This window comes from Pan troglodytes, chromosome 6 (assembly GCF_028858775.2).
Source record: "Pan troglodytes isolate AG18354 chromosome 6, NHGRI_mPanTro3-v2.0_pri, whole genome shotgun sequence".
Classification (NCBI taxonomy): domain Eukaryota; kingdom Metazoa; phylum Chordata; class Mammalia; order Primates; family Hominidae; genus Pan; species Pan troglodytes.
Window position 1 is genome coordinate 20562556 of NC_072404.2, and position 27737 is coordinate 20590292.

General features: G+C 36.8%; 1 protein-coding gene across 24 annotated transcripts in view; it reads right to left on the reverse strand.

Moving 5' to 3' along the window:
• The window catches only part of DGKB (diacylglycerol kinase beta), an 818895-nt gene that overhangs the window by 601507 nt on the left and 189651 nt on the right, over window positions 1-27737 (reverse strand). For 19 of the 24 annotated variants that reach the window (XM_024357753.3, XM_024357755.3, XM_024357751.3 and 16 more), the window contains exon 3: window positions 2623-2699. The exons of 1 other annotated variant lie outside the window; for it this stretch is intronic. In XM_024357753.3, the coding sequence (XP_024213521.1) occupies window positions 2623-2699 (77 nt within the window). Of the gene's footprint in view, window positions 1-2622; window positions 2700-27737 lie in introns of those variants that run through there. 4 more of the 24 variants (XM_063814062.1, XM_016957109.4, XM_009452690.5 and 1 more) reach the window with 3 other exon arrangements.

The following is a 27737-nucleotide window of genomic DNA, read 5'->3' on the forward strand; positions in this document are numbered from 1 at the left end:
TCATTTTTCTTAAAATAGTTTCTTTATTTAAAAACTTTGTAATTTTATTAATTTGGGAATCTCAAGACCTTTGAATGGTTTTTATTCCTACAGAATCTTTAAGGCTATTGTTTAGATTTCTCTTATTCATTTCTTCAAGGAATGATTATCAAATGATCTTTAAAAGATGGGAATTAAAAGTAAATGATTCATTCACATATTATACTTAACATTTTTTCTCTATTAAAATAGACTTCAACAGGTCATATCTTTTTGGGTTAAATTTTTATCCCCAGCACTTTAAAACTTCAGTAATTCAAGTGAATTATAAGCAAAATAGTACATCTACGATTTAAACAGCTTTATGTTGTAGGAGGATAAGCAATTTAATTTTTGCAAATACATTTTATGTAAATGATACAAGCTATGTTCCTTTTAGAAAACAATGAATTAATTATTCATTCCAAATTCAGGTTGCATTACTCAATTGTCCATTTTTTCTTGTATAATTCAGCATCATTAACTAGTCATCAGTGCAAACAACTTTGGGGTCAACTTGACCAGCCAATGGAGAGTGATAACTTCACATGTGAATTGACATTAGGAATTCTGCCATATTGTAAGAGTAATTTTTTATAAATTGGATGAGGTCATGTATTGAAGAGAACTTTAAGGGCATAAAGATTTATTTCTCATCATTAGATATTCTTAATTATTTTCAATTGGCTTTTAGAAGATACATACTAGTTTTTTAAATGGTTATATAAGCCTTAAAATTTTCTTCTGAAGGAAAAATTTTATGAAAATTAACTAAGATCAGAGAGTGGTTTTGCTCTTAATTTAGAATTGTTCTTGGGTTGTAATGAGATCTAACTTTTTGTTTTTCAACTGTTCATTATTTTAATAACATGTTTCAACAATAGATCTGTACATTTATGAAATGTATTACATTGTTGAAAAGGGTGATATGTGTGTCTAATAATGATCTAATAACTACCTCAAAAAATGCAGCATATGGTGACTGATAATTCTCATGAAATATATAATTACAGTAAGACTAAGTCTTGAGAGTCCTATAAATAAAAAATAATTGAAGCAAAAAGGCTGCTTTGCAAACAAGATCACTTAACTGAGTTTGTAGCCAGCAGCTATCATTATGGAGAAAAACAGGTTTTATCTCTGTATATAGATTAGATAAGCATGTAAGTTTTCAAATATTGTTGTGAATATAAATATTAATGACAATTTTTGTGTCTTATAGCAATTCAGTGCTATAATTCATCTTTACTTTTCCCACCCTGCTTTCTTAGGCTTTGAGATTCTCAGTTTTGTAACTTTAGCTGCTAACTTTTTTTTTCCTCCTCCTCTATGGCATCTAGAAAAATACAAGAGAAATGTAGGTCAAACATCTATTTTTTTTCTAATACAGAAAAATGGGAACGGCTTTAAGTAGCCTTTATTTTCTCCATCATTTATAGGCACCAAATATTAATTTTATTTTTTAAGAAGAAAATAAATTCCAGGCTAAAGAGTTTTAAAAGTTACAGTAATGTACCAGAATGTAGAGAGAATAAGAAAATATGACAAGAAAAATAGCTAACTATGAGAAATACTGATAGGAAATTTCAAAACAATTTTAATATCTTGAGGGTTATGATAACTAAAATTAAGTTCTAGAAATCCCAGGGAAGTACAATATTGAAAGATAACTAAGAAGTGTGTTCTTGCAAACATACAAAAAAAAACAATAATAGCAAAAAATAAGTCACATTTTAGTCAGCAAACAAATCTATCTAGTTAATACATCCTGACAAAAGGGTCTTTTGCAAAGAGAAGTATGAAGCAACGTAAATGTTGCCTTCTGAAGCTGCAAATGAACTAACAGTAACGATGATCGAACATTTAAAATGTAACATCTCTCAACTAATATTAAATAGGTTATTTAACAAACAATTAGGAAGGAAAAGGCATTCATTCCAGCATGGTATTCAAAAGCAATTGACAAGACCTGCAAAGTTTTCATAAGAAAATCTTAAAGAAATCTTAAGCTTACTGGTAAAAGGTAAAATAGAAGATTAAAAAAATTCCTCCCTTTTTGTACAAGTTGGTTCCTTAAGGTGACGGACCAGGTATAAGCAACACAAAATCCTTCTTTGGTCAAGGAAATAATTGCCTGAAAGGGGTAACTCCCTACCCCTACACCAATATCCATTTTGGATTGAAATTCGTGGGTCATAGACTGAGAGCCAAGCATACTCCTTCTCTATTTTATCCAATGCTATTTCCTGACTTCTAGGAAAAGAACCATTGCTACACTTAAATGATTCATATTCTTTCAAGCATACAATATAGAAGAGTTATTTGAACAAAAAATGCACAACATTTAATATATCTTCTAGAATAGCACTGCATTATGAACTTCATTTTGTTTATGTTATGATACATGGTAAATGGTTTATGGTGTGCATATATATATATACACACACATACACATATACATACATCTGTATCATACATATATAATGTATATGTGTACATATACATACACACACACACACATACATTTTTCCAAGAATTTCTTATTAAGAAATACCCTCTTCCAAGCATATATGTGAAACTGATATAAAGAAAAAGAAGTTTTACCCCTTCAGGATTATACTTTGCAAGCACACCATTACCATGGAATTCTTCAAGAACATCCTTTAATTTCTTTGTAGAATCTATAAAAAACAGAAAACACAAAAATTGTTTATATGCACATACTGTGGTTGCGTAGCCCAGTCCAGAAACAGAGACCACTTAAAATGTAAATAAGCATCAGCAGAAACTAAATTTAAAAACCAACATATAAAATATCTCTTGCCATTTTTGAAAGACTATTTAATTGGAAAAGAAATTGCAAAGAAACAAAAAGATCACTGCATTAAATAAAAACAATACAGCTGGATAAGAAAAATAATATGGGTAGATAAGCCTCAATGGTGAATCCATTTAGAGGGAAGCTATAGATTTTAGTATCTTGTAGATATTTTTAAGGAGAATTTTCTCTGTATACATAACACAACTAAACTAAAGCCTACTTTAGTAATTAAAGTTTTAGTAAGTAAGCTTTAATTTAGTTGTGTCACATATTTTACCTTATATATGCATTATGAATAACATTTTAGTTTTGTTATGTATAAATTAAAGCTTACCCTATTCAATGAAGAAACAAAGCTTAGACATATTACCAAAAGAATTATAAATTATTTTCTTCAAAAGTACTATTATTTTTAAACCTTTCATCTTATTAGTTGGTGACAAGAAATTTTAAGTTAATAAAATAATGTCATTAAAGAATTATCAGTATTACAATTAAAGTTAAATACATTAATATGATATAGATATATACATTCAGTCTACTAAAATACGCTCATTATACTTATTGAAGTATAATTTTTGATTTAGAAATCTCAGAATTACAATGCATTTTTAAGTTAGAAGGAAATAATAGCTAACAAATATGGGTAAGTCATCTAAATATTTAATCAAGTTTGAATAATAATGAAAAAACCTCAAAATTAAAATGTAGGAAATACATGGATTTCCCAGTTTTCTTTTATGGAACAGAGCATGGAAAATTATTGGCTACCATTTGAATATAATTCTTGTTGACCTTCCCTAAGAGTCAGTGATACTTGGACTACCACAAAATATTTCCCAGTTCCAGAAAACTAATTCACAAACTAGCTTTTGAAACATCCTGCTAGAAAACTCTCTCATAGATGTCCATTGAATATATAATGCCTATATTTTGTGAATTGTACTTTTACTTGGAATGTACCATTTCCTTTCTTTATATTGTAAATTCTGTGGGTTTGTGTATGTTTGTGAAACAATAAATAGATAGATAGATAGATAGATAGATAGATAGATGATAGATAGATAGATAGATAGATAGATAGATAGATAGATAGATAGATAGAGTGAGTTTCGCTCTTGTTGCCCAGGCTGGAGTGCAATGGCACAGTCTCAGCTCACTGCAACCTCCATCTCCTGGGTTCAACCGGTTCTCCTGCCTCAGCCTCCCAAGTAGCTGGGATTACAGCGGCTTACCACCATGCCTGGCTAATTTTTATAATTTTAGTAGAGACAGGGTTTCACCACGTTGGCCAGGCTGGTGTCGAACCCCTGACCTCAGGTGATCCACTCGCCTCAGCCACCCAAAGAACTGGGATTACAGGCATGAGACACCGTGCTCAGCCTGTGAAACAGTACTTTTAAGTGAGATAAAATTCGTGTCACATAAAATTGACTACATTAACAATTTCAAAGTGTACAATTCAGTAATTTTTAGCATATTCATGATGTCGTGCAATCATTACCACTGATTAATCCCATAACATTTTCATCACCCTGTAAAGAAACCTTATACCCATTAAACAGTCACTCCCTGTATTTTCTCCCCTCTAACCTCTGGCTATCATTAGTCTATTTTCTGTGTCTATGGATTTGCCTATTCTGGATATTTCACGTAAATTGAATCATATAATATGTTTCCTTTGTGTCTGGCTTCTTTCACTTAGCTTAGTGTTTTCAAGGTTTTTCCATGTTATAACATGTATCAGTACTTCACTCCTTTTTATAGCTGAATAATATTCCATTATAATGAATATACTCCATTTAAAAAATCTATTTATCAGCTGATGTACATTCAACTTGTTTCCAGGTTTTGGCTGTTAGGAATTCTGCTATGAACATTCAAGTGTACAAGTTTTTGTATAAACATATAATTCAATTCTCTTGGCTATATACCTGATAGTAAAATTGCCAGATCATACAGTAACTCTATGTTTAGTGTTTTGAGGAACTGCCAAATTGATTTTCACAACAGCTATACCATTTTACATTCCCACCAGTAAGGTGTAAGGGTTCCAGTCTCTCCATATCCTTGCCAACACTTGTTATTTTCTAACCCTTTTTTTGTTATAGCCATCCTAGTGGATGTGAAATGATTCGACTCACATCTGATTAGTCATTCGCTAATGACTAATAATGCTGAGCATCTTTTTACATGCCTATTGGTCATTTGTATATTCTTTGGCAAAATGTCTATTCAAGTTCTTTGACCATTTTTTAATTGGACGGTTTGTCTTTTTGTTCTGGACATCGTCTGGGGTGTGTGTGTGTACGTGCGTGCTCACGCGCATTTGCTTGATGCCTATACAGCTTCCTATGTATTTCCTTTTTGGTGTATAATTTGCTGGCATTTTCCATATTGTGATCAGAGTTAATTTTTTATGTCATGTCCCTTGCTAGATTGGAGGTTGTTCTAGGGCAGAAAATGTGTGTTTTCATTTTAGCACAACTTTCAACTTCATCACAAAGTTGAAACAATAGAATTGCAATAAATATTGAGATTAAATTAATCAGAGCTATTCCTAAATGGCAAAAAATTACAATAATTGCTTCTATATGTACTTTGTTAGACACTTACACTGCAGAGAGAGACCAAACTGCATATAAAAAAGAGACGTGAAGCTGACCCCTTATTCTCAAATTCTTCTTTGTGGACAATAAGGCACTATTCTAAGTTAGCAGAACTGCTTTTACTTCTTTTTATCCATAATCGTAGATGCAACCCATACTGTGCAGACCCACAGAGACACATACATACACAGATGCATACATTCTGGAATATCATATCTCGAGAGACTAAGTTTATTTTAACCATATCTTAGGCCAATGATAAAATGGAAGGCGGAGAAAACAATTTTGGTTTCTCCCACATAGGCCTGCCACACAACTTTAGAGACACTGCTTAGATGGCCTTTTCGTTTCAGGTTTCTATGAGAGTAAAAAACACATTCAGTAATTATTTATAAATGACTCAGAGAAGGGGAAAGCTCATAAAATTATTCCTACAATATTTTACTAGTGTACTGGTCATAGTTTATACTGAATACTCTTAGCAGAGAAATCATGAGCTAAATTAACAGCCAAAAACCTCTAGATATATGACTGACCTTTCCATGAACTAGGGCTCAATAACGACTTGGTCTGAGACAATTTAAAGTACTCTAGTTGATATTCAGATGAATCACTATCAATTCAACTCACTGCCTCTCCAATTCTCAAGTTCCAGTTCTAATATCTTAATATTTGAAGTTTAACTATGACCTGATCTCCACTTCACAATCTAGTTTGGAAACTGGAGCATTATGTTGTTTTTGTATTCCTGTCTCAATAACATTTCTTGGGCCCAGTTTTTCTAAGTCTGAGGCCCTAATTTGACCGGTCAATCTTCTAAAGATAAGGATTTGCGCATGGAACACCAGAGAGTTCAGGATATCCATAACCTTTCAACAGCATTGTTTTTACATGAATTATCTACATGTCTTCTTGGACACCCAAATTGCAGTAGGTTGTGAACCTTCTTTTGGGGGGAACACACATTTATCTTATTTGTAAGTTAACTGCTTGTCCAAATTTCTTCCTATGGCCTATCACCATAAACATTCCTATCTTTTTTATTGTGCCAACTCTGAGTTACATTCTGTCCAAAACTACACTGGGGCAGTGGAGAGGGGAAAGGATCTACAACTAGGCCTGACCTGCCTTCTAGGACAAAATAAACAGAGGAAGTTATACCTGGATGAACAGATAGTAAGACGTGGCCTCAGTCATAATTCAGCTAATAATAGAGCTTCAGGAAAGAGCACAGTGACAGATACTAGGCTGAGCAATGCTGAGAAATCCAGGCAAGCAGCCAGCCAGGCAGGCAGCTGTGAGCTTGGAGATCAGTTTAGTAAATACATGTCTGTAGTGGGAGAAAGAACCTGGAAGATTGGCCAGTGAAGTGCTAGGCAGCCCAGTGCTGAGCAGCCAGGTTGAAAACAGCAGGTTTAGTTCTTGGGATAAGGGAGCTGGACAGATGCGCAGCACAAAAGATTGGGTCTCCTGGAAAGCAAAGGAGGGGTATGACTTGGGGAAATTCTGAAACATGGGGCTAATTTCAGAGGTTCCTATGCTTGGCTTGACTAGCAGGGCAGGATACTTGGAAAACAACAGTGAATACAAATTACTGCCCTTTGACTAACATATCCATTTTCCCAGCAAGTAATTTAATACTATACCAATAACTACAGCTGAGACAATGGGCTGTCTTTTTCATCACTGTCGGAATCAACTTAGAGCTGAAAATGGTACTGAGCATGAAAGCGGGAGGTGTTTTATTAAGCAAACATTCTTGGAATGAGCTGGGAAAGAACAAAGAAAATGTTTATGGGGAGATGAGTTGACTTTCTCCTATACTTTACCTTTCTATCACCTGCTCTGGTACTTGAGTAATTCCAGGGGCCCCCCAAAATGCACACACCCTGTCAATCTTCTCATTTTGGCTGAGTCATGTAATAAACAATGCCATGAGAGTTAAATGAACTACATTTTAGGGATCAACGTTAAATTTTTATTTACTTTTACAACGTTCAGAATTTTTAACGATTTTCAAGAAAAATTAAAGACCCTTTACATTAGTTTGAATTGAAAATAAATAAATGACTAATAGCATTTGGTAACGTTCAGAAAATGCAAATAGATCATAAAAAGTACTACATGAAAAATGAAACACTTTTAGTTCCTCTCACATCTCTTTAGGCATCTGTTACATCTGTGAATTGTAGAATTCCTTTGACCGATGTGCTTATATTACAAAGAACATTCTCAGTCATGTTGATATTGGGATTTTTTTTTAACAAGCACCATCTCATAAATTTATTTAGTAATGAAAAAAAAACTGCCAAGAACATCAAACATAAAATCTGCCAAAGGAAAGCGAACACTATTTATTTGTTTCCTAGGGCTGCTATAAAAAGTTACCACAAACCTGGTGATTTAAAACTGCAGAAATTTACTTTTTCATAATTCTGGAGGCCAGAGGTCTGAAATCAAGGTGTCAGCAGGGTTGTTTTTTTCTGAAGGGTCTCATGGGAATTAGTTTCACACCTCTCCTCTAGTTTCTGGTGGCTGCTGGAAATCCCTGGCAACCTTTGGCTTGCAAACTCATCCCTCCAGTCTCTGCCCTGTCGTCACATGATCTTCTCCCCTTTCTGTCTTTTACATTAGGCTTAGAGCCTATCAGAAATCCAGGATAATCTCATCGTGATATATTTAATTTGATTATACTTACAAATCACATCAAATGTAATTACAAAATAATTTACATTACTTTTCCCAAATATAAAGCCACCTTAACAGTATCCAGGGCTTAGGATTTGGACATATCTATTTTAAAGTGGAAACTAATTGAACTCAGTAGGCAAAACTTTAAAGGTGATGTTCAACCAAACCTTCTCTGATGCATAGCCCCAAAATCCTAATGGAATTTTGTAAAACTGTTATGTGGTATGTTCATTTAGGGCCTCTGAGAAGCCTTAAGTTGCAAGAAGCTGGTAGGAACACCTGTGAAGGATAAAGAGGAGCAGGAGTAGGCAAGGAGCACCTTCAGACTGTGACACTGGTCTAACAGCAGCGAGAGGGGACAAGAAGGTCAAGAATCGGGTTGCAAGGCTTCATACTGTGGTATAGCTCTGAGAATGTCTCCACTAGGCCAGGAAGGAGTTCTCCAGCAACATCATCCATTGTTGAGATTCTCTGTTATAAAGAAATGTCCTGGATTCACCATCACAACTGCATTTGGTCATTGCCTGGGAGCAGTCCAGGCATGCCTCCATGTCAGAACTGTAGCAACTCTAAAGTGTCATGCCTAAATGAAGAATAGATAGTCAAAGCTCATGAGAGAAGTTTTCTGTAATCATTCATCAAAATTCCAAGAAAAATTGAAGAAGGAAAATTTTGCAAATATAGTTCCTTTGATATCTCTAGGGAATTCTAGAACATCCCAGGACTTCATTCTAGGATTGGTGATTGTGAGACAATATCCAAGAGATCTTTATGCCTCCTAGCACCACTGTTATGATTAGAGCCAAGAGGTATTGGCAACCTTGAAGGCATATTGTGGCAGGCCAGTTTTCACTAACAGCTGAACAGACAGGCCTCCATGACAACTGTTTTAGCACTGACTGAGTTGTTAATTTAAATATTAAAAGCGGATAGAGCCAGTGCTCTTATACAAAGGGTGGAATGTAACAAAAGCCCACCAAGAGTTTTGCCTAGACCGTTCCTGGGCCTTGAAGCGTAAGAAGATAATGAAGGAATTCTTCACAGGATATGTTTAGAATTAAACAAGTTTTATTGGGGGTATCTGAAGGAACTCCTCACACCTCCACTAACAAGTTTTATTGGGGTCTAAATGAACTCACCAAATCTCTTTGATTTAGCATGAGCAAAATAAGGGTAGCCACCCCTGGCACCTGGACCCATCTGGTTAAAGTAAATTTACTGAGGCTCCAGAGGAAGGTCTTCAGGACTCTCAGACCTTAGTTATAGATTAGAGGTTAATCACATATGTCTTTAGGTAAATACAAACTTACATGTAGACATATAGCTAAGAAGGTATACAAGCTCTGGGAAACTGTAATTTTCAGTTGGTCTGGTGATATTTTCCCAGCATTCTCCCTGTACCGGGTAACAGAAATAAACTCTCTTCTTTCCCAGTTTGTCTGCATCTCGTTATTGGGCAGCAAGAATAAGCAGCCTGACCCTCACTTTAGTCTGGGAACAATATTACCCAATGTTGGTGATGTAGTATCTAAAGGGGGTGCTTATATAGATGACTTTGCTTTGATGAAGGATTAATTAAATGGTCTTGATAGCAATGAGGACAAAGCTCTGATTTTTTTGTCTTGCCCAAATTCTTTTCTATGGGGTCTAGGGAATCGGGCCTTAGAAATCATAAATCTCATCATCAGATGGGTTTTATTTAACCCTGTATATTGTGACTTACTTTCCAGTCTGATTCTGGCATAACAAGGGAAAAAATCAAAATATATTTTCCCCAAAATATATTTCCCTGCCATACCTTGAAATTGCCCTGCAAAGTCTCTTTAGGGAAAAATCCACATTCAATAGAGAATCCCCTTCCCCCTTTGTTTTCCTTCCTTTCTTTCCAGATCCAGGAGATGATCAACTAAGCGCCAGGCACCCTTTTAGGTCTGATAAGAAACATTTTACAACCTGCTGTCTCCCTGAAGTCTGATATCTGAGAGATTTCTCTGCACAGTAATACTTGATCTCCACAATTCTTTATCTTAACCTGAACATTCCTTTCCATTGATCCCAGGTCTCCAGGTAAACTCAACCAATTGTCAACCAGAAAATGTTTAAATTTACCTAGAGCCTAGAAGCCCCCGGCTTTGAGCTGTCCCGCCTTTCTGAACCAAACCAATGTATTTGATTGATGTCTCATGCCTCCCTAAAAATATATAAAACCAAGCTGTACCCCAACCACCTTAGGCATATGTTCTCAGAACCTCCTGAGGGCTGTGTCAAGGGCCATGGTCATTCATATTTAGCTTAGAATAAATCTCTTAAAACATTTTACAGAGTTTGACTCTTTTCATTGACAGCAAGTAGGTACTCAAATTGGTCAACTGGGCTACGAAAAGAATCTCATGCCTAACAATAAATAAAGTATGAAAAAAGAAATGATTCTACAGTTTGTCGCTAAACTTCCAAAATTTTTTTGAAGAGAACTACACAAAACAGATATGTTAATCTGGTGTGGAGGACTGTCTTACCACATCGGATAGTAAAAATGTTGAAGAATTTTTATGAAATACAATTACAGAAAAGAATTACTAAACTTAATTCTTATGAATTAGAAGAGAAAGCATGCATATTTGATGAAAATCTTTAAAGTTTAGATCATATAGATAAAATAATGTAGCTATTGGGTATGATTATGACATGAATGCATCACACACTCTTCCTATCATCTGTTACACTGACACCAAGAAAGTGAATGGAAAGAGATATCGAATGTGAATTTTAATCCTCTCATTGTTGCTGTCTATGGCATCAGCTGATAGTTGAGGATGCACAGCCATCCATTTCCAGAGTCAAAACAACCAGGAGGAAATCATCCATTGTTTTCTTGTACTTGGACATAGCCAGACCTCAGGCATTTACTTTCTGCCTTTCTCACCCCTCACCAGTTCCCTCCTGCTCATCCTTCCCCTTCAGCAAGCAGCAGCACTGACTACATCTTCCAGCTTTCTCTTTTCACCGCTGTACCTCAATTGGGTTATCTTCAATGCTTTAATTTTCAAAAGAAACAAAACATGCCTTGTCTCCTATGTTGCTTTGTTAAGAGTTAATTCTATTCCTTGTGTTTTTAACATATTATTTATTCTTCAAGCTTCTGCTTAGAAGAAAAATGTAATTTGTATCTAATACTTTACAAGACAGCATCATTGTATATTGCATGGATATGTACTAATAAGCACATAAAGTGCTAAATAATTAGGTGTTAAATGATTAAATAATTGATACTTTAGTGCTTTATATTATGAAAAAGTCTTTGTTGAGTTTTATATACATGTTTCAGTATTTATTATTACTTGGGAAAATTTGGTTGGGTGTTTTCATAGGTTGAGAATGCATTCTTATTTTCCCTACTAAAAATAACAGCATACAGGCCCCTACTATTAAAAAAATCAATGTTTAACATGTTTACAATAATGTATTCGATTCAGATAATGAAGGATATATGCATTACACTTATTATGTAGAACTAGAAGGTACAGAGTCAGTGAATTTAAAGTAAATGAAGAAGGACAGAGAAGGTAATGAAGAGACCACAAGAGTGAGAAAAGCAAAAAATAGCATTGGAAGTTAACCAAGCAGATGGGACAGTCCAACTAAACTAGAACAGTGTAGTCCCCTTTGTTAGCTGCTCTAAATAAGGGGTTCTATCTTCACATATATAGTAATATAATCAACAATGAGGGGCACAAAAACACATGATCAAAACCCTCTACCTTAGAAAAAGTTCCAGAAAGAAGAATGGGATGGCTTTTACTGTGGGCAAAAGCTGAGATCACCAGGACATGTAGATGGGTCATAAATAAAAATATATATATACTTGGCCTACATTTTGTGGGAAATTCTTTTACATTACATCCTGTGTTGTTAGTGCTAAACAGTTACATTTTCATGAACCCACATTGCCTTTTAAGTGTTTTGTAGTCTCTCTGCAAAGGGGGAAAAAAAGCTCCTACACAATAAGCTCATTTTCCTGAGGGTGTGGCTTTTGCAAATGGACTTAAATTACTAGAATTTGTGACAGCCAGCTGCCTTGGGTTTTTGTTTGATTGTTTGTTTGTTTTTGCCCTGACACTCCATTAGTGTTATTTATTCTCACTCATAGGCTTGGGAGGAGTGCAAGGACAAGTTAAAAATCTGTCTGAATGACTGGGCAGAAAAAGATTTTCAAGCCATAGAGAAATGCCTTAGGCATTGTTGTTTCTCTAATAGGAAGAGCCTGAGAAAACACTTGGAAAGTATCTCCTCCAAAGTTACAGTCGATTTGGAGAAAAGCCATCTAAATAAAGAGTATTTCAAGAAATTACATAAACTTTGATTGTTACCTTGCAAGAACTTTGCCTAAGGCACATTGTCCAAGCACTACAGAAGTATAAAGAAGATTCTAACTTGATTGGATATTTGTTCCACTTGAAATCTGAAGTTACGGAAAAGCCAAATAGAGGCTGTATGAAATGGAAAATGTCAAAAATCTTAGGTCTCCTCTTATTCGCATATTATTATCACTATTAGTTTGCTATAGCATACTGATGATTTTACTTGAATGTTGCTATGAATGAGGTTACCTTATTGATGACTTAAACCACTGGTGCTTTGAAAATGTTATTTAAAACTTAGATCATAATTGAATATCAATTATTCTTTTTTCAACCTTAGAATATATATAGTCATATGCAACAGTCTTCTCCAAATTATTAGATTTTCTCAGGAAATCCAAGTTAATAAAGACAGATGGTGAATTAAGTGAAATTGGCAGCAAATTTATCTCAATTTGTGAGATTTTAAAAAAACAATGTGTTATTGTTTTAGAATTCTCTAATTTCTTTCCTCCCTATCTTAAATCCTCTTTCCATCACAGATTTCTTTGCATGCCTTGGCTGTATTGTCCAGATTGACATCATATTAAGTGGCATGTGTTTCTTTGCTATTAAGCTGAAGTGGCTTTTATGTTTACAGGCAAGATCATTGCATTTTTTATGACTGTATAATTAAAAATGCCCATTTCATAAAAACTAAAAGCACTTAAATATAAGAATATATAACCTTCCATGATTTTTCTACCTGGAAATGACTACTATTATCACTGCAGTGATATCCTTCTAGAATATTTTGAATTCGTGAGCATAAATACATATTTAGAAAATTGGGATCCAAAATTACTAAAATGGAATTAGGGATTACATGGCATTTTGAAGCTACTTTTTAATTTAATATATTTAAATTTATTTTCATGTTAATATATATATATATTCATACTATCAACAGTATTGCTTGAATGGTAATTCTTTTATAGGTGTACCACAATTTCATTTTTCAAGCAGCCTCTTATTTTGAGCATTTAAATAACTGTTAAATTTGTATTCATGTTAACAGTAAGATAAATGTGATATACATACGTTGATATGGTTTGGCTGTGTCCCCACCGAAATCTCATCTTGAATTATATTAGGTTGGTGCAAAAGTAATTGCAGTTTTTGCCATCGAAAGTGAAGGCCAAAACTGCAATTACTTTTGCACCAACCTAATAATTCCCATAATCTCCACATGTTGTGGGAGGGACCTAGTAGGAGATAATTGAATCATCAGGATGGTTACTTCCATGCTGTTTTTGTGATAGTGAGTGAGTTCTCATGAGACCTGGTGGTTTTATAAGGAGCTTCTTCCCAATTTCGTTCTGCATTTCTTGCTGCCACCATGTGAAGAAGGATGTGTTTGATTCTTTTTCTGCCATGATTGTAAGTTTCCTGAGGCCTCCCCAGCCCTGCTGAATTTTGAGTCAGTTAAACCTCTTTCCTTTATAATTTGCCCATTTTCAGGTATGTTTTTATTAGTAGTGTGAGAATGGACTAAAACAGTAAATTGGTCATGGGAGGAGTGGGGTGCTGCTGTAAAGATATCCGAAAATGTGGAAGTGACTTTGGAACTGGGTAACAGGAAGAGGCTGGAAGAATTTGGAGGGCTCAGAGAAGTCAGAAGAATGTGAGAAAGTTTGGAACTTTCCAGAGACTTGTGGAATGGCTTTGACCAAATTGCTAATAATGATATGGACAATGAAGTCCAAGCAGAGGTGGTCTCAGACGGAGATGAGGAACTGTTGGGAACTGGAGTAAAGATTACTCTTGCTAGCCAAAGAGACTGGCAGCATTTTGCCCCTGCTGTAGATATCTGTGGAAATTTGAACTTGAGAGAAATGATTTAATGTATCTGATGGAAAAAATTTCTAAGCAGCAAAACATTCAAGAGGAAGCAGAGAATGAAAGTTTGAAAAATTTGCAGCCTGATGATGCGATAAAAAAATAAAAATCCATTTTTTGGGGAGAAATACAAGCCAGCAGCAGAAATTTGTATAAGTAACGAGGAGCTGAATGTTAATCACCAAGACAATGGGGAAAGTGACTCCAGGGTATGTCATAGACCTTCACAGCAGCCCCTACCATCACAGGCCAGGAGGCCTTGGAGGAAAAAATGGTTTCCTGGACTGGGCCCAGGGCCCACCTGCTGTGTGCAGCCTAGGGACTTGGGGCCTTGCATTCTAGCTGCTCCAGCTATGGCTAAAAGGGGCCAAGGTATGACTCGGGCCTTGGCTTCAGAGGGTGCAAGCCCCAAGCCTTGGCAGCTTCCATGTGGTGTTGGTCCTGTGGGTACACAGAAGTCAAGAATTGAGATTTGGAAACCTCTGCCTGAATTTCAGAGAATGTACGGAAATGCCTGGATGTCCAAGCAGAAGTCTGCTGCAGAGCCAGAGCCCTCATGGAGAACCTCTGCTAGGGCAGTGGAGAAGGGAAAAGTGGGGTTAGAGCCCTTATACAGCACAGAGTCCCTACTGTGGCACAACCTAGAGGAGCTGCGAGAAGTGTGCCACCATCCTCCAGACCCCAGAATGGTAGGTCCATCAACAGCTTGCATCATGTGCCTGGAAAAGCCACAGACACTCAATGCCAGCTATGAAATCAGCCAGGAGGGAAGCTGTATTCTGCAAGCTACAGGGGTGGAGATTCCCAAGGCTCTGTGAGTCCACCTCTTGCATCAGTATGACCTGGATGTGAGACATGGAGTCAAAGGAGATCATTTTTGAATTTTGAGGTTTAATGACTGCCCTATTGGATACAAACTTGCACGGGCCCTGTAGCTCCTTTGTTTTGGCCAATTTCTTCTATTTGGAAGACGTGTTTTTACCCAATGCCTGTACCCCCATTGTATCTAGGAAGTGACTCAGTTGCTTTTGATTTTATAGGCTCATAAGCAGAAGGGACTTGCCTTGTCTTAGATGAGACTTTGGACTTGGACTTTTGAGTTAATGCTGGAATGAGTTAAGACTTTGGGGGACTGTTGGGAAGGCATGGTTGTGTTTTCAAATGTGAGGATATGAGATTTGGGAGAGCTGGGGGCAGAATGACATGGTTTGGCTATGTCACCACCCAAATCTCATCTTGAATTGTAGTTTCCATAATCCCCACATGTCATGGGAGGGACCTGGTGGGAGGTAACTGAATCATGGTGGCAGGTACCTCCATGCTGTTCTCGTGATAGTGAGTTCTCAAAAGATCTGATGGTTTAATAAGGGGCTTTTCTTCCTCTTTGCTGTGCACTTCTCCTTACTGCTGCCATGTGAAGAAGGGCATGTTTGCTTCTCCTTCTGCCATGATTGTAAGTTTCCTGAGGGTTCCCTAGCCAGGCTGAACTGTGAGTCCATTAAATCTCTTTCCTTTATAAATTACACAGTCTCAGGTATGTCTTTATTAGCAGTGTGACAATGGACTAATACATACACATTTAGAACATATTTCATCTGAACCTTACCATAAATTCCTAAAGGTAGTGTGAATGGGTCAATGGGCTCACAGAATTTAAGGTGTTTTTTTTCTTTTTTAATATCCTGCTTAATTTGCCCTTCAGCCAGTTTGAACTAATTTAATTTGTCATAGCAGTGTATTAGAGGGAAGTGTTGGCTGTTGTGTATAGAATCAGGAAATAATTCTAATGTGAAGCAGATCTATTTAAATCTAGCTACAATAATCACATGCTTAAGTAAAAATGTCACATTAATTCAGATTTCATATCACCATGAATTAATTAAAGAGACATCAGTATTAGTAAATTTTCCGACTTACTTGCATTGTAGTAGAGTGATTACTGAACACCATGTTCTTAAAGATAAAAGACTGGCGAAGAAAATTGCTTTGAAGCAGAAAGAGAACAGGATTCAGAGTTAAAAGACCTGTGCAAGTGGGGCAAATACATTCCTTGGAACTTATTGTTATTTTATCTGTAAATAAAGATGACAGATTGAGCAATCTCAAGGCTTTTCCAGTTCTAAAACATTCCCTATATGCTATATTGCAGTCTCCATTAAGCTAATACCCACGACCTGTTTTCTTGTTTTTTTTTCATAGAACCTAGTGCATAAACTAACTTGCAAAACAGTCATTTTTATGTGCTACACGCTCCACATTACAATCTATTTTTAAATGAGCATGCTAGACTGCTTATGAATCAGATTTCATTTCATAGGATTGTAAAAATAAAATGATAATTGATTTTCCAGTATTAATTACTCTGTAGCCCTTGGCAGATGGAATCATTCTTCCAGTTGCTTGATTTTTTTAGAAGGTAAAGAGAAACTAGAAGGTAAAGGTAAACTAGTTAATTGAGGTCTCATGCAAAGTTTACTAACAGAAAAACATGCCTAAACTAAGAAAGGATTGGTTTTATTCAGTTAGAAGGGAGAGGTGAAGAAGGAGTTGACTTGTAACCTTGACCCTTATAGATAACCAAGCATTTTAAATGTAGCTTTTAGCACATTTTTGTGACTTTTAAGTATAAGTTACATAGTAGAAAGAGAAAATATTTCTTTTTATTTTTATGCCAATTGCTTAAATTAACCAAAATAAATTATGTGCCAGGCACAGTGGCTCACACCTGTAATCCCAGCATTTTGGGAGGCTGAGGTGGGCAGAATGCCTGAGGTCAGGAGTTCGAGATCAACCTGGCCAACATGGTGAAACCCCACCTCTACTAAAAATACACAAATTAGCTAGGCGTGGTGGCACATGCCTGTAGTCCAAGCTACTTAGGAGGTTGAGTCAGGAGAATTGCTTGAACATGGGAGGGAGAGGTTGCAGTGAGCCAAGATCGTGCCACTGCTCTCCAGCCTGGGAGACAGAGTGAGACTCCATCTCAAATATAAATCAATAAAATATGAAAAGTTTGTCATCTTTATTTAAGACACATAGTTGCCCTGTTTTAACATTATTCTATTTTTAATTGTAAAAGCAGGTGGAGAGGGGTGGGGTTCATGCCTGTAATCCCAGAACTTTGGGAGGCCAAGGCTGGCAAATTGCTTGAGCCGAGGAGTTCAAGACCAGTCTGGGAAACATGGTGAAACCTGGTCTCTATAAAAAAATACAAAAATTAGCTGGGTCTGGTGGCACATGCCTATAGTCTCAACTACGCAGGAGGTTGAGGCTGAGGATGGCTTGAGCCCAGGAGTTTGAGGCTGCAGTGAGGCAAGATCATGCTACTGTATTCTAGCCTGGGCAACAGAAAAAAAAGAATATGATTATAACCATCAATTAAGATTCAGCTAGTTTAAGCAAAATAATCAAAACATTAAAAAATAACAAAAGGTATAAAATAAAAAGTAAAGGCTCCCACAAATTCCAGAACTGAATATTTTATCCACTTCTGTTCTGTTTAACCATCTGTTTCTTGTCACAATATCTATTTATTTCCTGCTATAAAAGGTGAGAAATATACATCCAACACACACAGAGAGATTCAAAATTTTACTGGTTATATTTCTGGTTTTAGTTTTCTGATTGGAACTTTATAACTGTAAATATTTTACTAAGAACTTTATTTGTTAATTCTTCAACTCCAGAGTATCTATTGTCTGTTCTCTACCAACTCTGCAAAAAATGGTTTGACCTAGCTTTTTCTTTCTCTCATCACTCTTTTTCCATCTTTTCTTAACTATACCTTTATTTTTACATTTGTATTCCTCCATGGAGATTCCTCTTCTTCTATATTTAATTTTGTTGCTGGGTGCATGGCCAGTTAAGATGTAGAAATGGGGCATGGAAAGTATGGAAGTGATCTATGCTGATTCTATGTTGGGACACTTAAACAGTGATGTGCCTTCTGCATGCTTTCTCTGCCCTGCTTTTGCCAGCTGGGAAATGAGCGGGACCTAGACCCAGCCTAAAGCACATGACGAAAGTAACATGAGTCTATAAATGACCCTGTGATGGAGAGCCACCCACAGATCTGGAAAATTCTCCAGCTGACTCTTTTGTGCAGGAAGGATATAAATGTCTTTGTTCTTTAAATCTCGGAATTTTTGGTCTCTGTGCTTTAGCATCTTCGCCCACCCTAAAAAACACATTTCCGTATTTTGCCTACTTTTTTATTCTACAGTTTCAAAACCACTTAGCACCATTTACAACAATAGGGATATAATAGTGTTATTTATTTCTTAACCAAATAGTGTGGCTGGCCCCTGAGAGAGCAGTTGTGATGCTAGGTTAATTCTATGCCACTTGGAGAATGTTCCAAGCATCAGGTAAATTCCATTTTCTTACTCTTATATTCAATCAGTAGCTCAACCCATGCTGTATTTTAGTTTGCATAGCATTTTGAGCATGATGTTCTACAGATTTTTTTTTCACACTGCTTATGTGCCTCTCTTTATTCTTACTGAGGTGCTTACTACATGAACACTAGACCTTCCATACTTCTCATATTCTGCTCTATGTGCAAAATAGATCCAGGGTTTTATATTTAGATAATTAAGATCTTATTCACCCATATAAGTTGCCTTTTTAACATTCTTTATGCTGGCATCATAATGTAGTTTCTGAGAAGGCTTGCTATTCTTTGTTCCCACCTCAGCATATACTTACTTGCCTTTTTTTATGATGTAGCTCTAACAATAATACATAGAAATGCATTCTGCTTCCCAGTGGTTTCTTTTCCTTGTTGTCATGTGTTTGTTCAGATTCATTTGTGTCAATTCTTATTTTGATGTTTCTCTTCCCGGCTGTTCATTTTCTTCAAATATCTTGTGATTCTTGATTAAACATTCCAACTTGATGGCAATAAGTACCTATGGTTGATTTCTTTCACAGTTTTGTAAGTCTATTTAACCATAAAAGCCTGGTTCTATCAAAAGGTAACGTTTCCCTTAAGATGTGTGGTTGAGCAAGGGGCCGACTAGCTCACAGCCTTCAAAAATAACAAGGGTGGAGGGCAATATACTGGTATAAAGTGCTTTTGTATATTTCACTCCTACATGGGATTTGCTTTATTCTGCTTATCTTTCAATTCAGTATTCACATTCTGGGTCCTCCATAAGTACACTTTGATTTTCAATTAGAAATTAGTATTCTTTACACCAGCTGAATGCAAATACTCCACATCCAACATCTTTGAGTATATTAGAAGAGAGGAAACTGCTGCAACTCACTCACCATTATCCCTTCTACGAACTATTCTGGTTGCCTCCCCACAGCTCTCCTCACCTGCTAATATTCTGTCTAAAGCAGGTGGTTTCTATATTCATTTTCTCTTAATCACAATTTTTCCTTGGTTTTCCTTTCTTTGCTCTGGGCTGTCAATTAAGTCACATTTACTTTGCAGTTGTAATAGAAATTACTCAGAGACTTGTTCTTAATCAGGAAATTTGAGCTTGTCTGTCTTTATTCAAACAAACTATTCTACTTGAAAACTATGTAGTTATTTTTACGCACCATTCTTATATGTAATATTTGTATTATAACATATAACTCTGGGCTTATCCTCATTACTGTACCCTAAGATAATATATTTCACAAGTTCATATCCTTACAATCCTTTTGAATAATGCAGTTTTTGTGTAAGGCCATAACCAGCTAAATCAGAAAATGGTATTTTCTTTCCTCTCTCCATCTTTCTTTTTCTTCTTTCCTTCCTTCCAGGAAGACACAGAGTTTTGCCATCTTTAATCCCTAGTATTTAGCACAATATCTGGCCAAAAGTAGAAAGCATTTTTTAAAAAAAATAATTGATGGAATTATTTTATTTCATTTGAGACAGAATCTTGCTGTCTCTCCCAGGCTGAAGTGCAGTGGTGAGATCTCAGCTCACTGCAACCTCTCCCTCTCAGGCTCAAGCAATTCTCATGCCTCAGTCTCCTGACTAACTGGGACTATAGGCCTGTGCCACCAAACCCAGGCAATTTTTTGTATTTTCAGTACAGAATGGGTTTTGCCTTGTTGTCCAGGCTGGTCTTGAACTGCTGGCCTCAAGTGATCTGCTCTCCTCAGCCTCTCAAAGTGCTGGGATTACAGGTGTGAGCCACTGTGCCCCCGGCCTGAATTTTTAAATGAATGAGTTAAGTAATGAATATTATGATTGCACCATACTTAGACTTTAATATTTTGTTTCTTCAACCTTGGAAAAAAAAACTTTCACCCTCTAACTGGGTATATCTCATTTGTGATAATTTTATTTTTTTCAAGAATATTTATTCAGTGCCTACTCTGTCCTTTGCTCTAGGCATGTGGAATAAAAGCATAAGAAACCAAAAGAAATATTAACTTCTTGGAAAAATTCATGGCGAAGGGATCAGAGGAAAAAGAAGACAAATATTACCCCAATAGTGATAAAATTGTAATAGAGAATTACAGGTGATGAAGGAGAGAGTGAATTAAACAGGGGGGTTGGAGAATGTCCTTCTGAAGAAGTGACAATTCAGCAAAGATCTAGATGAGAAAGCCCCATAGAAGATGGGAAAGTCTATTCGAGGTTAGTGTAAAGGCAAAGTGGAAGAGTAAGGAGGCTGGTGTGATTGTACCTCAGTTTCCTCACATGATTATATATATATATATATATATATTTTTTTTTTTTTTAAGACAGATGCGGTCTTGTTCTGTGGCCCAGGCTGGAGTGCAGTGATGATCATAGCTCCCTTCTGCCTCGAAATTCTGGGCTCAAGAAATCCCCCAGCCTCAGCCTCCCAAGTCACTGGGATTACAGATGTGAGCCTGTCTGGCTCACATATCTGGCTATGTGAACATATTATTTTATACTATTCTCTATAAGAGTTTATGAACTTTGCCTTTCTTAACTTTCCATTTGGCTATTATCTAAGTCTTCCATAAGTTTTTTGAAGGCTCGATCATTTCAATCCTTTTCACCATCCCTGGTAAGTAATAAACATATAGTAACAAGATTAAATATTACTTGAAATAATGAATAAAAGAGCTGATTGTCAACCTGATCAAATTACGTGAATTTTAGGCACATCTACAGGATATGGTTATTCAAAATATGGCTCATTCTTATACCAAAGAGAATACATTAAGCAAGAATTTCAAAACTCGGATTCACTTGTCACACCACATAAATGAAAGAGGAAGAAATATGTACTCCTGAATTACTGATCACAAGATATTTCAAAGATTTTTGAAGGTTTTGAAACACTTGCAAGTATGAATGTGGAATAAAGTTAATTTGCCTTCCCACTGCAACTTGCCCTGAATTTCCTCTCACTTACTGAAGCCATTTCATCCTGCTTTTGCTGCCTGATTTTGCTGTTTGACATTAGGCAATTAATGGAGTGGTTATGTATGGTCATTTCTATCTCAATAAATTCTGCTCATTATAAAACTCCAATACAAGAATTATTATTGACATTGACAAGTGCAAATATTTTGGCCTTCCTTTTGTCATCATTAAATTTGGCAATTACCTTTCTCCACAGACTGTACATTTATAAAGAAAGGGAAAAAGTAAATACCAAGGAAGTTTAGTGCAATTTATTTTCAGATGAGAAAACAGGCCTTGATAGATTCAATGCTTTCCTGATGGCTTCTAAAGTAGAGAATGAAAGAGATTGGATCTTTTTCATAGTAAGTAATTACTTTTATTATAAAGTATTTCACACACATAAAAGAATAAGCACAAAAATGATCCCTTGTTAAATTTCTGTTAAATACTTAAAATTGATTTGAGGAAATTTTCTTGTTTTCCTGGTTTACAAAGAATTACAAGAATCATAAATATTCAATATTGAATTTTGAATCATAAATATAATGTTGAGTTTTACTGAATGCTTTTAATTTTTTAAACATGAATCTTTTAATGTAAATTGTGATTATCATATTTTAAGTGTTAAAACACCCTTGCATTCTTGAAGTAAATATAATTAGATTATGATATATATTGCATTTTTTTTTTTTTTTACTACAATTTACTGATGTATCCTTTTCAGCTGAAGCTCTTTTTTTGTTCTTTTACTTTACTGCTCTGAGTGTTCTATCGTCTAAGCTTTTCTTTGGTTATACTGGAGAGAACAACATACATTCTTATGTTATTAAAATCTATTTTTAATCATATCAGAACAATATAAACACCTTTTTGACCATGTTCACCCTCCATCCAAATTATATGCTTTTTTTTTTTGAGCTGGAGTCTCACTCTGTAGCCCAGGCTGGAAGGCAGTGGTTCGATCTTGGCTCAGTGCAGCCTCTGCCTCCCAGTTTCCCAGGTTCAAGCGATTCTCCCACCTCAGCCTCCCCAGTAGCTGGGTACAGGTGCACACCACCGTGCCCAGTTAATTCTGTATTTTTAGTAGAGATGTGGTTTTGTTTGTTATGTTGGCCAGATTAGTCTCGACCTCCTGGCCTCAAGCAATCTGCCCACCTCAGCCTCCCAAAGTGCTGAGATTACAGGTGTGAGCTGCCGCACCCAGTTTATATGCTATTTTTGATTAGGATTTTTGTTATCTATTTTTTAGTCATTGTTAGAAATTATTACAATTACTTATGCACCTAAGATCTGTTTAATTTTGTTTGCCCCAGGGCAACCTGGCTTCATTATTTTACCTCCTGTGTCAACTGCTGTTTTTTTTTTTTTTTTAATGTATTTTGGCCTTTGGGAATTTTTTATACTTCTTGTGATCCCAACAATATATTTCTATGTGTATTTGTTGCTGAAATACTTTTCAATATGTCTAGTCTGCCACACTACTGGTCTCTCATTCTTTTATGATAGCACAGCTATTATAAACTAAGGTTATGTATGTATCACAGTAACTTGTCCATTATCTCTGTCAACTGTGAGATGGAGGTCACAACGTGCTTTCTATAAAGAAAGGGCAATAAAGAGTCAACTAAATATCATGAACAATTTTATCTATATTTTTCATTTCCCCTTGACATTTTACACTTATTTTATCACATGACTTACAAAGTCTCGGAAAAAATATAAAGAAAAAGTAATGTTATATGAAATATGGCACTTTAAAGGTTTATAAATAACAAATAGGCATTTTAAAATTCTTTTCAAGTATCTTATTATAAGTATTTTGTAAAAAGTACAGAAAACGGCAGGCAAACTCACTAGCTCATTAAAATAGCTTCAGTGTCATTTTCTAATCTTCTTGCCTTGTCATTTGATTTACTTTGGCTCTTAATATCTATTCACTTATAGATTAGTTCATCAAAATCATATGTATACATGTATGTATATACATGTATATGTATATAATTATGTGCACACATGGCATAAACCTCAAACGTCACAATTAAATTAAATTAAATCCATTCACTACTGTACTTTTGTCTGCAGAACTGAAAGAGACAGAGGATTCCTTAGAACCGAATTAAAAATTCAAGGCCACCTGCATCAAAAACATGTGGGAGAAAGCACATAACTGGAAAAGCATGTCACAGAGAAATGGAAGCCTGCTCTGCCAAGCTGAAATTCTAAAATAGAAAATTAAATATTGAAACATAACCTTGAAATACACAGCCATTGTACATTCAAAAGCCATGAGAGCTATTATTTCTGAAACACCACATGAAATTAACCATTTATTTGGCACTCCAAAATGTAGACTACATCAAATTTATCTGAATACTATTAGAAAGTACAATTTTCAGACATTAAAGGAAGAAGTTTTTCTTTTTTCTTTTTTTTGCAAGAGCTGTAAGATCTATGGATAAAGAAAGTCATCTTTCAAGTTTTTATTCCATAAGCTTAAAGAATTATTTACAAAATAGTTTTTATATTCCTTGGCAGAAAATCCTTTTTAAAAGTCATCCATCTTTCCTTTTTTTGGTCTTCATGACATTTGCAAGCAATTGTACAGAGATTTCCTGTGTCACAAACTTCATAGGAATCAAAGATTAGAAAAATTTCCAGGAACATGTACACACACACACACACACACGCACACAGCCTTAAGATATTATATTCTAGTATGTAGTGGCTAGTTTCCTACGAACTTGGATATCTACAAATAACTAATTTCTAACTAATCCTAATTGGTTATAATCGGTTGAATGTGTGCATGTTTGTGTGTGTGTTTATATTTTACCAATCAGGTTGTAATGTCTTTGCAACATTTTTGCCATTCCTCCATATTTAAACTGAAAATACCTAAAGACCATGTCAATTACTTCCCAAAACAGACTGATCATCTCCTGTAAAATTGATGGCAGCTGTGGCCCATCTGGAGTGGCTGCTGCAAAAGAGCTGGCTGCAGTGGGGAGGCATGGCCAGGGCTGTGTATTCCCTGGAGCCGGGGGGAACCAGGAACAGGCGGAAGGCCTGTCCCCTTAAGAGCTGGTGGGCCAGGAGCCCTGCACTCCCAGGCACAGCTGCAGACACTGTGCTCAGAAGTACCTGCTCTCACTGCCTGGCTTCTCCTCGCTCCTGGCACCCACTCTGATTTCCGAGCAAAGTTGTGGCTGAGCCTGTGCCACAACCTGGCCAGATGTGCATGCACTTGGGGTGGCACTGACACATCAGCCCCCTGTCACCTCAGCCCCCTCCAGACTTTGGGTGCCAATGAGCATGGCAGGGAAGCCAAGGGGCCACTGAGGATGGCTCGGCGTAGGCCCGCAGGTGCCCCTTTGCATGAACAGCTAAAAACCCGAGACTCAGTCAGACTCGGGCAGACGACGGGGTGACTGCCTGTGGAGAAGAACTACCCACTGTGGATCTCCTCTCCACTGAGAGCTGCAAATATCAGGATGATCTGACTGTGGAGAGGAGCTATCCACTGTAAGTCTCTTCTTAGCTGAGAGTTGAGCAGATTTTGGGACAACCTGCCAGTAGATAGGAGCTACCCCGTTTGGGTGTCCTGAGAGCTGTACTGTCACTCAATAAAGTACCTCTTCACCTTACTCACCCTCCAGTTATCTGCACACCTCATTCTTCCCAGATACGGGCCAAGAACTCAGGACCAGCTTAAGCAACAACAGTAGGACAAAATTTTATAGTGGAGTGTTGGGGCAGAAGATGTACCATTTTAATTTTTTATATATTAGCAATTTATTAAAAATTAATTAGCATTTCACAAGCAATGCAATTATTTAGAAATAAAGCTAAGTTCAGAGTCCTACTTATTACACAGAAATCTGCAAGAGAATGTCACCCCTATCAAACAGAATAAAAAGCCTTTTAATCTAAAACACTATGTATCTTTTATGTTAATTCCATAAGTTAGCTGAGACTTCAAAGCAATATGGTGAAATTAATTCCAGAGAGTGACAAGATCCTTGAAGGACACATGCATTGTTTCACCACTGACAGAGGCCAAGAAGAAAGGGTGATAGATGTAGAGATGCATAAAAAGAAAACAACAGATACATTTTTAAAATTCTTAAAGGTGAAGTGTGGTCGGGGTAACAGTTTAGTCTGGAGAACTAAGAGTCACCAGCTCTTCTCCACCCCTCTCTGCAGGTACTGACAAGAAATAATGTGGGCAGGCAAGTGATTGAGAGGTCTCCCTCCTCCAGGTGACATGAGCATACCCCCAGTGATTGGTTTTTGCTGGGAATCAAATACAAATTTTGCATAGATTCTTCACACAGAGCAAAACTGTCTGTTGCTGGAGAAGGGACAGGAAAACCTCTCCTGCCTGCATCCTGCAATGAAACAAAGCAGTTTTCTGCTGCTAGCAAAGAGGAGGAAACTCCCTGTCACCCAAGATCCACCACCATTACAGGTCAGCATTTCACTGCCTTTGAGGCAGAGGCACATAGGGCCTGGCCAAGGGCCTGGCTAAGACTGAGGTTATGACGGGAGAGTAAAGACAAGGCCCGGGCCCCTTGCAGCATCCCACTGAGTAACAAGCCACAGCAAGGTGGCTGTTGGGAAAGGGTATCCTCTGGTACCTTTATCCCAGACAAAACCTTGTTGCTATTGGAGGATGGGCACAAATACCTCTAATGCCCATGGCATTGCCCTGATACAAAACAGATCTGTTTGCGTCTGGAGAAGGATCAGGAACACAGAAAGAGCCCCATCCCTGAAGCTCAGGTGTACAGAATCTTTCTAAGTCTGAGGATGCAGCAGAAGATCTGAAAGCTTCCACCACCACCTCAAAATCCACCAAAGCCTTGTCTATTAACTATGCCTTTTATTTTCTGTGTTTTCATGCTTTGACATCTTGGGGTCTTGCTAATGCTGGAGAAAGTGTTCCTGCCAGGTTAGCTAATTCCTAGGGACAGCAAAATAGTTGTCTGTGAGCATTCCTATCAAACAAACCAATGAATCCAGTCTACACTCCAACACCTTTTTTAACTGAGCTTTCATCCTCTGTGCCACTATCCACTTACCCTAATCACCTCAGGGCCAGGTACCAGACAACTATGAGTAGCCCATATCACTCAGAACCTGCAGAAATTATTTAAACTAGCCCATCCCAAGCCTGATGAGCCTCTTACTTCCCCTGGAAAACACAATCAAGTTTCTTGCCCACCTTTTCTTCTCACCCTCTCTCCTCCTGGTCTCCCCTGATGCTTCCCTGTGTACTGCCTGTCCCATGGTACAGTGGGTTCCTTTCTCTCGGGATTCGTGAGTGCAACAAACTACCTTCCCAATGGCAGTCAGTTCCTAATCTGTTGGCCTTGTGATGCCTAAATAATAAAACCTGCTTTTAAAAAAACCGTATGCCCAGGAAAATACAATAGCAGTCTTCTCCCCAAAGGTGGGAGGCAGCACAGATAAAGCCCCCCCTGTGTCACAGGCACTCCAGGCTTGCCGAAGGAAAACAGTGGAGCAGGAACACAGAAAAACTCAGTACTCCAGACCCAACCTTAAGCACAAAAAAGCTGCAGCTTACCACTGGAGGAATTTTTTTTTAATTAAATGTTGAAATTTGAGATAACTGCAGATTCACTTGTAGATATAAGGCATAGAGATCTCGTGTGTCCTTTCCTCATTTTCTCTAAATGGTAATGTCTTGCAAAATTACAGTACAATATTACAAGCAGAATATTGACATTGATATGGTCAATATACAGACCAACACTGTCACCACAAAGGTCCTTCATGCTGCCCTTTAGTAATCATACACAATTCCGTCTGTCTCGCACTTCCTCCTCAACCTCTGGCAAACATTCATCTGTTCTTCATTTCTATAATTGTGTCTTTTCAAAAATGCTATGTGCATCCATGTTGTTGCATTTATTATTGATCCATCCATTTTTTATCACTGAATACTATTCTGTGGTATAGGGTTACCACAGTGTCCTTAAGCATTCACCAGTTGAAGACTATCTGGG